This window comes from Triticum urartu, chromosome 3A, assembly GCF_056163025.1.
Source record: "Triticum urartu cultivar PI428250 chromosome 3A, HENAU_Tu73, whole genome shotgun sequence".
Taxonomy (NCBI): Eukaryota; Viridiplantae; Streptophyta; class Magnoliopsida; order Poales; family Poaceae; genus Triticum; species Triticum urartu.
The window spans coordinates 190,547-203,775 of record NC_141875.1 but is presented as its reverse complement, the minus strand read 5'-3'; the positions used below and the strand labels follow the sequence as shown (position 1 = coordinate 203,775).

Sequence of the window (13,229 nt, the reverse complement as noted above, 5' to 3'; positions counted from 1 at the left end):
ATACCGTACCGCGCAGGTTGCAACACGACCACCCTACACCGCTTTACCCGAGCACCAGAGTCACTAGAGGCTTGGCTTTGTAGGATCTGTAGTGGTCGATCGTTGTGCTGCCGCCTCACGGTTGCAGCACCATCTGACGATGCATAATCCGGTTAGTACCCTCGATAGGGTTGCTGACGCGGCTGCAAGTCTCAGATTGGAAATCACACAAAGGTTTTACCAAAGTTCGAGGCTCTGATGATGAGTGCTTGTTGTTATTCATAGTGGGTATGTCTCGTGTGAGGGATTACAATGGAGTGTATGTTGAGCTACCGGTGGTCTAATCTACACGAGTAGATGATTTTGAGAGCCCCGTAGCCTCCACCTTATATGATGGGTGGAGGATAGGGTTCTACAACGGGGATATCGGATCTAACCCGCTGCCGCGCATCAAAATGATCTACATGAAATATATCCATGCCTTTGGGCTCCTTCATGCAACCAAGTCCATGGTTGGCCTTTCACACGCTTTTGTTTGTGTTTGGGTCGAGTGGCTAGTGTTGGTGCCATTGAACGCATTTGAAAAAAAGTTTGTGGATTCAAAAAACATTCATGAATTTTAATTCTTTTTGTGAATTCAAGAAATGTTTGTGGATTCAAAAAATGTTTGTCGATTCAACAAAAAAAATCGTGAATGTTAAAAATAACCGAGGTTCAAAAAACGTTCACAAATTTTTTAAAATATCCATGAATTCGAGGAAATGTTGGTGCATTCAGAAAATATTGTGGATTAAGAAATGTTAGTGAATTACTAAAAACATTGGTAAATTAAGAAAATGTTTGTGGTTTGAAAAAAAATGTTGATGAGTTTTTTTCGAGAGGAAAAAGAAGAAGATATGAATGGGCCAGCCCAGAAATGTGGAGTCGAGGGATGGATGCTTGGCAAGTCAATTCTGCTGCAGGATATAGCTGGAACCGTTCGGCGTGGATTCAATGAGGCTAATGCTATTACTTATCTCTTTGTGGCTGTTGGTACTGTACTTGCATTGTAGTAGTATATCAATCTCAGGTGAAGTATATCAAGCTACTAGGGTTTTTTATGTGTGTGTGTGTGGTTTTACAAAACCATGTTATCCATTGCGGGGGCCCTGATTGCATTGATATATGTTTTATTGCAGCTTAAAGGCTATGTGAGCTAGGAGAGAGCATTCAAGTCCTCAAGGCAAAGGTGAAGAAGAAGAAGAATTTGTCCCATTTGCTTCAACAGTATGCTAGACATGTTGTTGTTGTTGTTGTTGTTGTCTTGAGTCGTCAGAAGCTGCAATATTCTGTTGTGTTGTTAAAACTTATCTTAAGGTCTGCCTCGGGATTGAATCAAACATATCATTTCCTTTTCCTTTTTTCTTTGGGTGTGTATAGGGCACATCCAGATGTGACATGACATCTAAGTTGATTTTTATCAGTTTTTTTTTCCTTTGTGTTTTTCCTTTTTGCGGTTGTGCAGGTGCTTGCTTCGCCATGACACAAGGAACTCATCCACATCCATGGTCAACTGTAGTTCATCCATCTTTAAAAATATTTTAGGGTCTTATTCAACCTCGGCAAATGTGACATCTTAAAAGAAAATAGTACGTACATGCTCAAAAGACTATGCAGACAGAAAATATTTGCAATAAAAGTCTCTTCAGAAAATTTTGGGTTATATTTATTTAACCAAAAAAAAAAACTGGCATACAACGAAGGTTGGACACATGGTTCAGCTGCAAGACAGAACTGTAATCAAATATTGCTATGTGTTTGTTTTTCAGGCTAAGGTAGAGGTAAGTAGCAGGACAACAATGTTACATTAACAACTTGAGTTAAATGCATTCTTTCTTTTATGTAATTCTTCTCTCTTTGCATCACCACCTGTATCAGCAGCATACAGCAAAAGTATACATCCAAATGCCAATCTTCAGATAGCACCAACAGGCTCCAATAAATAGATTTAACACTAGAGCAACCATAATATGAAACAGAGGAATCTCAACGGACAATAAAACTGTACTTAGTAATTTCATTGTCTATCAAAAGACCACAGCAGCCACAATAAATAAAGCCTCCTAAAATATGACAGATAGCTACATCAACCTCACTTTACCAATCTTCAAAAAAATTCCTCCGGATCACGACTTGCGCTGCTTCTTCTTGGTATGCTCAACCACCAGCTCCCCAAATCAGTGTCGACGAAATCAGCTTGATGAATCTTATACCTTGATGAGAGCAACACCGGAGTCGATGAAGCTTTTGAGGAGCTGCGCCTTGGCTGGATCAAAAGGCGCAGCATCCCTGGCTCATGAGGACAGAGGTACAACAATATGCTTGCCTATCCGATGTGACCTGTGCCACCAATTACCAGGACCCTGCTCCTGTCCTCCCCATTGTCCAGTGTCATAGTTCCTGATTCAAATACCAAAAAATGCTCTGCTGGCTTGGGTGCGCTGCAAGGTCTTGGCTGCAATTTCAAGTGGTCAAAGGAATTATAAACCTGGTTGACTGACAATTTCCACCTACAAAACAATCAATTGCTAAGTTTCAACAACCCTCACCTTCCCTTTAATTTTTTCCACCTTCCATTAAGTGCACTTTAGTATCTGCTCTGCTCTGCACACATGGCCGACTGTAATTATAAATCATCTGAAAAAATAATTTTGGGTCTTATTCAACCTCGGTAACTGTGGAACCTCTCTTTTCAATAAGCATTCTACCACTAACTTTGCGCCTGACCATGGTTTATCAACTCTTGACATCTTAAAAGAAATAGTGATGATTACACCTTACTATTCAAAAGACCAAGCTGACAGAAAAGATATGCAACAAGTCTCTTGAGCAAATTAAATTATGTCCTAAAATAGAGAAGGTGATATTTATGTAAAGTTTTCGATATCGAACATGAGAGTACCATAATTGGGCCTAAAATGCGAAGTTTGACTAACTCAGACAGGTGTGTGTGCAAGAGCTGTCAGCTGCAAGACAGGCGCTGAATCAGAGATTACTTGTCTTTGCTTTTTCAGGCTCAGAGCTGCCTCATGGTTCAGACTGTAACTTATTTGTGCTACATTATTTTATTTTCTCATACAATGACACACTTGACCGGAGGGTAGGTGTACAGACAAGTTGCAGGACAGGACAATAATGCTGCAATAAACAGTTAGCTAAATGTTTCTGTATAACTCTTTTTTGCATCACCACTTGTATCAGTATACAGCAAATAGTATAATTCCAAATGCTACTTTCAAGGTAAGAAGTCTCATATATAGGACCAACAGGCTTCAGTAGATTAGATAAACTTCACTACAGAGAGTGGGTGTAACAGTAGAGTGGGCGTAATATGCATTTAGCACAAAACAGAGCTGTTGAGCCTACCAGAACCAGAGTGAGCATAATATGGCATAATGATCAGGTGTCACAACAGACAAAATAGAGCCTCGATTTTTGTAAAATAAAGCCTAGAAAAGAAGAGACAGATAGATCAACCTCACTGTACCAATCTTCAAAAAAATTCCTCATGACACATCTCCAAGCAGTATCAGATGTCACAGAAGAGAGCTGTTGAGTGTACCTGGATCCGACTCTGCTGCTGGTCCATGGTTGTTCTGCCTTGTACTGCTGTCCAACAGGGTAAGTATCTGAGACTGGACACGGTGACCATGGCTGACAGAAAATGCTTGCAACAATAGTCTCTAAAGCAAATTAAATTCTGCCGATATAATTTTCTCTTAAAACAGCAAAGTTGATATTTATGCAACATAATAGGACACAAAATGAAGGTTGACTACTCAGACAGGTGTGTCAGCTGTCAGCAAGGAAAATCATCTCATGCACAACAGTTATCAGTGTATGACTATTGAGGCAAAGCACAGAATGAATCAGCTGCAAGACAGCACTGAATCAGCGAAGCGATTGCTCGTGTTGGTTTTTCAGGCTCATGGTCCAAACTGTAAGTTACTGAAGTTTATAACAGTCATGGTACATTATTTTTCATACAATGACACACTTGATCTGTGGATAGATGTGAAGACAAGTAGCGAGTTAATAATGCTGACTCAGTTAAATGTTTCTGTATAACTTAACTTGTAACAATATATATATCAATCTAATTTGAAGGAACCTATGAATTTATTATCATTCGTGACAGATTATTTTGCACACAGCTGGTTTGCAAGATGACATGCTTGATTAGAGGGCAGGTGAAGAGATAAGTAGCAGGACAATAATGCTGCACTAAGAAGAAGTTGAGTTAAACCAAATAGATACTAGTATAATTCCAAATGCTAAATCTGAAGGTCGGAAATCTCATATATGGCACCTGTTATTTAACAGGCTCCAATAAGTGGATTTCACTACAAAGGGGTCATACACATCCTCATAAGCCACAAACAGTAGAGTGAGCATAATATGAAACTAGTGAATCATTTCAGGGGACAGCAAAAGTGTAAATTTCATTGCAACAAGACAATGGCATTGCATAATGATGAGGTGCCACAAGACAAAACAGAGTCCACCAGAGTGGCCTGTCTTTAACAGCCTCCAATTGTACTAGAATAATAAAGCCTAAAATGCGACAGACAGCTAAATCAACCTCACCGATTCTTCTAAATCATTGAAAATATCCTCCTCCTCATGACACATTTGCAAGTAGGCAGTATGGGTTCTTGTTCCAAGGCCTAAACTAACCTCCCTCCCAGAGAGTATTATTACTACTTGCGCTGCTTCTTCTTGGTATGCTCTGCTTCTTCTTGGGCGTCGTCGCCATCTCTGCTCCTCTTGTTTTTCTTCTTCTTCTTCTTCTTGTCGCTCCCCAAATCGGCATCGATGAAATCAGCTTCTTCTTTCTTCACCTCGACCAACTCTTGTGCGGCATGCTTCCGCTTCTTATTGTGCTGCTCCGGCTCCTCCTCCTCCTCCTCTGCCTCCTGCTTGATGATGGTGATGTCTTTCTGCTCCTCCTCCTTCTTCTTCTTCTTCCTGGGAACCAAACTGATCCCTACTTTGGACACCACCGCCGCCGCCTCCTCCTGTTGGAGTTGGATCAAAGGGACATCTTGCTCCTGCTTGACGACACGCCTCTCTTCCTTGCTCCTCCGCTTCCTCTCACTGGCGGCAGCGGCACAAGGGCTGTGAACAAGATCCTCCTCCACATCCACCTTCACCTTGACCTCGTGCTGGTGGTGGTGCTGGGCCCTGAGTAGGTCGCGGCGGAACTCGCGGAGCTCGTCGACGGCGTCGGCGGCGGTGCGGAGGTATGTGCCTGCGTCGGAGGAGGGGAGGTTGGAGGCGGAGCTCTTGTGGAATCCGTCGAGGATGACCTTGGCCTTGAGGAGCGAGCACGGCTTGGAGGAGACGATGGCGCCGGTGACCGCCCTCATCGCCTCGCCGCCGGCCGCCGCCGCCACAGAGAGAGACAAAGGAGGCTGCTTGGTTGGTTGGTTGGTTGGTTCAGTCTTGAGTGGAGACAAAGGGGGCTAGGGTTGGGTTGGGTTGGGTTGGTTGGTTTTAGGATGGGGATGGCATTTTGGGCCGCAGCCCACAAAATACTTACTACGGTCCAACTAAACACCCCTGTGATTCCTACAAAAAAAACTAAAACACCCCTTGTTTCTCAAAAAAAAAAAACCTTTATGCCACCGATGATTTTTTTTTGACAAACTTCTCCTCCTTTATTCCTCTAGCAAAACCGCGGCATCGTTTACAAGTAATTGAAGCACCTTCGCAGCTCTCGAATCCATCCATACAAAAGGAGGACAAAATTTAACTAGCCTAACAAGTTCATGTGCTACTTTATTACACTCTCTATTACAATGATCATAAGATAAATGATTAAAATCCGAGGGCATCAAATAGCAATCATCAATAATTGTGCTTGCTTGTCACCGAAGAAGAATTGCCATGTCTCATAGCTTGTACTGCCTCCAGACTGTCCGGTCGAGTTGATCATGACACGGCCTTGCTACAGCCCACAGTTCTGCCAAGGTTTAGCCCAAACCTAACTGCCAAAGCTTCCGCTGTGAAAGAATCATATAATGTGTCGCACACTTCTTTCATTAGCTGCCGCTATAAATTTCATAGTATATGATGATTTTTATTCCAAAGTAGCACTCAAGAGAACTACCTGGCTTTTAGGATAGTTGCACATAATGAAGCTGGATTATCAATAAGATGCCAGGCTTTTTTCGCTACGAGTGCAAGATTGAAACAATGAATATCCCTGAAGCCCATACCTCCTTTCTCCTTTTGGTATACACATCTTTCACCATGGGAACAAATGCATCTTTCTATTAGTTGCATCATCACCCCACCAAAAACGAGACATCCTTGCATCTATGATTCCTTTGCATTTTGAAGACGGACATCACATAAGTTGGTATTGTTTGCGCTACTGATTTTAAGAGCACTTATTTACCTCCAGAAGAAGATAAGCATCTCTCCTTCCATCCCATTAATCTCTGAACTAGGCGATCAACCAAATATTGGACATGGCACTTTTATCAATACCCAAAGTCAGATGGAAGACCCAGGTACCTGTCATTCAAAGCCTCTGTCATGATATCTAGGGTTGAGCATACCTCGGCCTTCACATGAAGGCCCGTACTTGGGCTGGAAAAAACACTAGATTTCTCCACACTAACAAGTTGGCCGGATGCTGAATACATATCCAAAATGGATTTTAAGCAAGCAGCACTGGCCTACAGCAAAACAAGCGACTCATTTGCAAACAAAAGGTTTGTTACTGTCGGTGCATCACGACAAACTTTGACTTCCACGTGGTCGCCTTCTTGTTCGGCCCTGGATAATAAGGCAGTGAGGCCTTCCGTAGAAAGGAGAAATAGATACGGCGAGAGAGGATCCCCCTTGATGGAGACCTCTAGTTGGTTTAAATGCTTCTGTGTCCGCTGAGTTGTACCTGACTTTGTATTCAACTGAAGAAACAAACAACGTGATCATCTTTACCCAGTTAGCATTAAAACCGAGCTTCAAAAGAATAGCTTCCAGGAAGACCCACTCTACTCGATCATATGCTTTGTGCATGTCAAGCTTGACCGCACACCACCCATCCTTGCATGTTTTTTTTTTGCTTAATTGTGTGCAAGCTTTCATAAGCAATAAGAACATTACCCGTAATTAACCTCCCAGGGACAAATGCACTTTGTGTTGGGTTTATTATTTCTGGTAGAAATAATTTCCATCTCATGGCGATCATTTTGAAAATAACCTTGTAAACAACATTGCATAGGCTTATGGGTGTAAACTGCAATACCTTTTTCTGGAGAAAGTAGCTTGGGAATCATAACAATTGTGGTGTGGTTTCAGCCTTGGGGCATGATCTGTTAGAATTGCTCTTATTTGCATAATATAGTTACAACTGGACGGCTCAGATGAGTCGTCGACGGCGCTCATTTCTTTGCAGCGGCATGCTTCTGCTTGTCTTTGTTGGCGGACTTGGCGGAGAGCTTGAGGTGCACGCCGGGGTCGCCACCGTTGCATGAGCTGTGCAGCAGCAGCGAGTTGTTGATCACCTGCACGTTGCTGTTGATCAGCGCCGTCATCATCCCCTGCTTCTTCTGCCCGTCCACCGGCTTCCCGTCCAGCCGGTGGCCGCCGTGGTGCTCCTTCCACGAGCCGTCCTTGCCCTTGCCGCCCACCTTCATGGACGCGCCCTTGTTCTCCCCGGCCAGCGTGATCACGCTCGCCCCCTGCCCGTGCCCGGAGCCGGTGGCCCTGCGCACCATGTCGGCCTTGAGCTCGCCGTGCAGCTTCCCGTGCTCCGCCTTGGCCTCCTTCTCCTTCCCCTTGTGCTTGCCCTCGTCGCCGGCGTCCGCATGGTGCTTCTTCTCCTTGTGCTTGCTCTCCTCGCCGGCGTCGGCGTGGTGCTTCTTCTCCTTGTCCTTGTGCTTGCCGTCCTCGCCGGCGTGGTGCTTCTTGTCCTTGCTCTTGTGCTCGTCCTTGTCAGCCTCCTTCTCCTTGTGGTGGTGTTGGGCGGCCTTGCCGTGCTTGGTCTCAGCCGCAGCAGGAGTCGGGTGCACGGCGGCTTTCTCCGTCTGCGGGACGACGTCGACATCCTTGGGCTTGGGCGTCGCGGGTAGAGCGACCGGCTTAGGAGGCGGCCTGGCAGTAGCACCGGCGTTGGAGTTGCTGTTGGGCGGCTCTCGGATGGGCGCGAGCGGCGAGGCCCGGGACGGGGACGGGGACGGGGACGGGCGGGAGGACGCCTGGCTGTGGGCCGCACGAGGAGGAGTGGGTTGGCGTGGGTGGGAGGGCGACGGGCGGCGCGGCGAGGACGGCACTGCGGGCGAGGAGGGCGGGGAGAGGCGGCGCGACAGCTGCGGGCGCACCGGGCTCCAGTAGGGGAACCAGTAGCGCGGCGGCTGCTGGTTCTGGTCGCCGTCCGCCATGGCTTTGAACGTACTGTACTTGTACTGGGACTGGGAGCAAGCTGAACACACCGGCCGGCGATGGCAATGTGTGTTGGCTGCTGGTTGATTACACGGCGACGGCGGTGGGATTTATATTATAGTGGAGAAAGGCGGTCTCAATCGAGAGGGGGAAGGCGATCGACCGGCGGCATGGAAATGGAATCTGATGCTGCGTGCACTCACCCCTACATTGACGGGGAGGGGAGGGCAGGTCGGCGACGACGTGTGGTGTGCGTCGCCGCTCCTTTGCTTTGCCCTCCTACACTTACACTTGGAATATGCATGTCTCTCCGGCGGCCCTGCCCTGCTCTGCCCTGTCTCTCAAGTTTTCCACTAGTGCCTTTGCTGCTTTTACAAGGAAGGGAATCCATGTCCTGTCCATCCAGGGACTTGTGCAAAAAAAAAAAAAATCTACTTTTGGTTTTTGGATCGACAGTGTGGGCCCTGCCTATCAGCAGGAAGAAGGAGATGCTGAAAAATAAATAATCTCCAAATGCAGGAAATCATCATAGCAATTTTCAAAGGTGAAAGTGATAAGTATCGAGTGTCGAACCCACAAGGAGCTAAAGGTAAGATCAATATTCTCTCAAGTCCTATCTGCCACTGATACGACTCTACGTACACCGAACGTTTGCTTTCAACTAGAAACGAGAAATAAAACTACGTTGCGGGTATGAAGAGGATAACTTTGCATGATATCGGAAAGCTAAAATATAAAAGTAGGTGTTGTTATCATAAAGTTAGAATATATTACTAGATATTATAAATAACGAGTGTGGAATAATGATGGGTCGGTGTGCGGAATTGTCCTAGGCAATTGTTAACAAGACCGGTAATCACTATTGTAATTTCATAAGAGGGAGAGGCATAAGCTAACATACTTTCTCTTCTTGGATCATATGCACTTATAATTGGACCTCTAGCAAGCATCCGCAACTACTAAAGATCATTAAGGTAAAACCCAACCATAGCATTAAAAGTATCAAGTCCCCTTTATCCCACACGCCGTGACCCACTTATCCATGTTTATGCTTCTGTCACTCAAGCAACGCAGACAATAAGTAAACCATGGACATATTGCAACACCCTACAGCGGGAATCCCTCACGCTTGCGCGACACGGAGGGCACCATAGGGCAGCACCAAAATAAAACATACAACGCATACCAATCTAGATCATCAATCAACCCAAAGACAAAGGATATCTACTCAAAACATCATAGGATGGCAACACATCATTGGACCATAATATGTGGCATAAAGCACCATGTTCAAGTAGGGATTACAACGGGGTGCGGGAGAGTGGACCGCGTAAAAGAGATGAGGATGGTGATGTTGATGAAGACGATCACCGCGGCGATGATTCCCCTCCCGATGGCACTTCGGCGCCACCGAGAGAGAGGAGGAGAGGTTCTCCCCCTTGTGCTTCCTCCTCCATGGCCTCCCCCCTGGTTGGGGAGAGGTTCCCCCTCTGGTCCTTGGCCTTCATGCCGATGATGGCCCCTCTGAGATCCTTCCCCATGGCCTCCGGTGATGATGGCCCCCTCCGGCAGGGTGCCAGAGAGGGCCTAGATTGATGTCTCGTGGCTACAGAGGCTTGCGGCGGCGGAACTTCTGATCTAGGTTGTTTTCTGGAGGTTTTTGTATTTATAGGAATTTTTGGTGTCGGTTTCACGTCAAGGGGGTCTCCGAGTTGTCCACGAGATAGAGGCCCACGCCCAGGGGGTGTGGGCGTGCCCCCCACCCTCGTGGACAGCCTGGGACTTTTCTGGCCCAACTCTTTTACTCCAGGGGCTTCTTTTGGTCCATAAAAGATTATCAAAAATTGGCACGTCAATTGGACTCTGTTTGGTATACCTTTTCTGTAAAACTCAAAAACAAGGAAAAAACAGAAACTCGCACTGGGCTCTAGGTTAATAGGTTAATCCCAAAAATCATATAAAATAGCATATAAATGTATATAAAACATCTAAGATGGATAATATAATAGCATGAATACTTCATAAATTATAGGTACGTTGGAGACGTATCTGTTGGAAATATGCCCTAGAGGCAATAATAAATTAGTTATTATTATATTATATTTCATTGTTCATGATAATCATTTATTATCCATGCTAGAATTGTATTGATAGGAAACTCAGATACATGTGTGGATACATAGACAACACCATGTCCCTAGTAAGCCTCTAGTTGACTAGCTCGTTGATCAATAGATGGTTACGGTTTCCTGACCATGGACATTGGATGTCGTTGATAACGGGATCACATCATTAGGAGAATGATGTGATGGACAAGACCCAATCCTAAGCCTAGCACAAGATCGTGTAGTTCGTATGCTAAAGCTTTTCTAATGTCAAGTATCATTTCCTTAGACCATGAGATTGTGCAACTCCCGGATACCGTAGGAGTGCTTTGGGTGTGCCAAACGTCACAACGTAATTGGGTGGCTATAAAGGTCTGTTGGGTTGGCACAAATCGAGACTGAGATTTGTCACTCCGTGTAAACGGAGAGGTATCTCTGGGCCCACTCGGTAGGACATCATCATAATGTGCACAATGTGACCAAGGAGTTGATCACGGGATGATGTGTTACGGAACGAGTAAAGAGACTTGCCGGTAACGAGATTGAACCAGGTATCGGGATACCGACGATCGAATCTCGGGCAAGTATCGTACAGATAGACAAAGGGAATTGTATACGGGATTGATTGAATCCTTGACATCGTGGTTCATCCGATGAGATCATCGTGGAGCATGTGGGAACCAACATGGGTATCCAGATCCCGCTGTTGGTTATTGACCAGAGAGTTGTCTCGGCCATGTCTGCATGACTCCCGAACCCGTAGGGTCTACACACTTAAGGTTCGATGATGCTAGGGTTATAGGGAAAGTATGTACGCGGTTACCGAATGTTGTTCAGAGTCCCGGATGAGATCCCAGATGTCACGAGGAGTTCCGGAATGGTCCGGAGGTAAAGGTTGATATATAGGAAGTATGGTTTTGGCCACCGGAAGTGTTCCAGGCATCACCGGTAGTGTACCGGGACCACCGAAGGGGTCCGGGGGTCCACCGGGAGGGGCCACGGGCCCCGGAGGCCTACATGGGCCAATAGTGGGAAGGGACCAGGCCCTAGGTGGGCTGGGGCGCCTTCCACCAAGGCCCAAGGCGCCTCCTAGAGGGGAGGGGGGCAAACCCTAGGGCAGATGGGCCCTAAGGCCCACCCTAGGTGCGCCCCCCTCTCCCCCCTTGGCCGCCACCCTAGATGGGTTTTGGGGATGCCGCCACCCCTAGGGAGGGAACCCTAGATGGGGGCACAGCCCCTCCCCTTCCCCTATATATACTTGAGGTATTGGGGGCTGCAAGACACACGAGATCATCTCCCTCTTGGCGCAGCCCTACCTGTCTCCCTCCTCGTCTCTCGTAGTGCTTGGCGAAGCCCTGCTAGAGTTCCGCGCTCCTCCACCACCACCACGCCGTCGTGCTGCTGCTGGATGGAGTCTTCCCCAACCTCTCCTTCTCCCCTTGCTGGATCAAGGCGTGGGAGACGTCACCGGGCTGCACGTGTGTTGAACGCGGAGGCGCCGTTGTTTGGCGCTTAGATCGGAATCAACTGCGATCTGAATCGCTATGACTACGACTCCTTCATCCGCGTTCTTGCAACGCTTCCGCTTAGCGATCTACAAGGGTATGTAGATGCACTCCCCTTCCCCTCGTTGCTAGATTACTCCATAGATTGATCTTGGTGATGCGTAGAAAATTTTAAATTTCTGCTACGATCCCCAACAGTATCACCTTACCACACACGATCTGAACATAGTTTCAGTCCTAGCTAGGATACAAATGACAGTTCATCCCAACTACTATCAAATGGCAGTACAAATTAGCATTGTTGAGGATATTGCTTATCGTTAGCGTCTCGGTCAGCTGGGGATTAGAGATTAATTGGAAATCGGCCGATTAATCAATTTTATCGGTGGACTATTAGTCGGCCATTTTTTGCAAATCTCAGGTTCCCAACACTAAAATATATTATAGCTTCATTCCTAGCCTTTGAATCCGCTTATAATGACAAACAAAATAGGACAATGGTACATATTGCAAAGCAAGGTCCACAAAACACAAATAAACATAGTTTTTGTAAACATAATGTTAGGAATAGGCCCAATTTATCGGTAGATTCGTGATAAATCGCTTGTCAGAGTGATAAATCGGCCCAAATGATAAACGGTGAAGATAAGGCATAATCTTATCGGTCACGCATGAGTAGCGATAAATCGGACGATAAATCGCTGAATCGGAAGATTTCTGGAGCAGTGCAAATTAGTAAGAGTCGTATGGCTGAATAGGGGAATTTTCATCGGTGCTAACTAGGTGGAAGTCCATCCTCTTCCTCTTGTTCTCCTGACGTTGTTTCTTCTTCTTCTCCTCCTCATCTGCTGCTTCTTCTCTTATGTTGCTGATCTTGCTCTTTTTTCTTCAGATCATTGTTTGACATCTGTTATCTGACATTGCATGTGCCCACTCCATCATTTTGTTCTTCCAAGCTTCATTGTCAAATGCCTCCACATCATGGCCGGAGCTGACAACATCGCCAGGCGTCACCTCTTCCTCCTCGGGCACCAGTTCATCACAAACCCATTGCATGATCCAGTTATGCAGAATGCAATAAGTAAGAACAAGCTTAACCTGAGTGGGGAAAGTGTGTAATGGCTTCTGATCTAAGATCTTAAACATGTTCTTCAGAGCTCCAAATCCCCTCTCAACAGTAACTCTAAGGCTGGAGTGTTTGAGATTA

The 13,229-nt window shown here is 46.0% G+C and overlaps 2 protein-coding genes across 2 annotated transcripts; both read right to left on the bottom strand.

The window, feature by feature from the left end:
- Window positions 1–4,440: 4,440 nt before the first annotated feature.
- On the bottom strand, window positions 4,441–5,492 carry LOC125542237 (uncharacterized). The gene has a single exon (XM_048705191.2). The coding sequence runs from the start codon at window positions 5,385–5,387 to the stop codon at window positions 4,719–4,721; it is 669 nt and encodes a 222-aa protein (XP_048561148.1). The 5' UTR covers window positions 5,388–5,492; the 3' UTR covers window positions 4,441–4,718.
- A 1,771-nt stretch (window positions 5,493–7,263) lies between these two features.
- On the bottom strand, window positions 7,264–8,510 carry LOC125542238 (uncharacterized). The gene has a single exon (XM_048705192.2). It carries the CDS (start codon window positions 8,409–8,411, stop codon window positions 7,413–7,415), a length of 999 nt encoding a protein of 332 aa, XP_048561149.1. The 5' UTR covers window positions 8,412–8,510; the 3' UTR covers window positions 7,264–7,412.
- Between the last annotated feature and the right edge of the window lie 4,719 nt (window positions 8,511–13,229).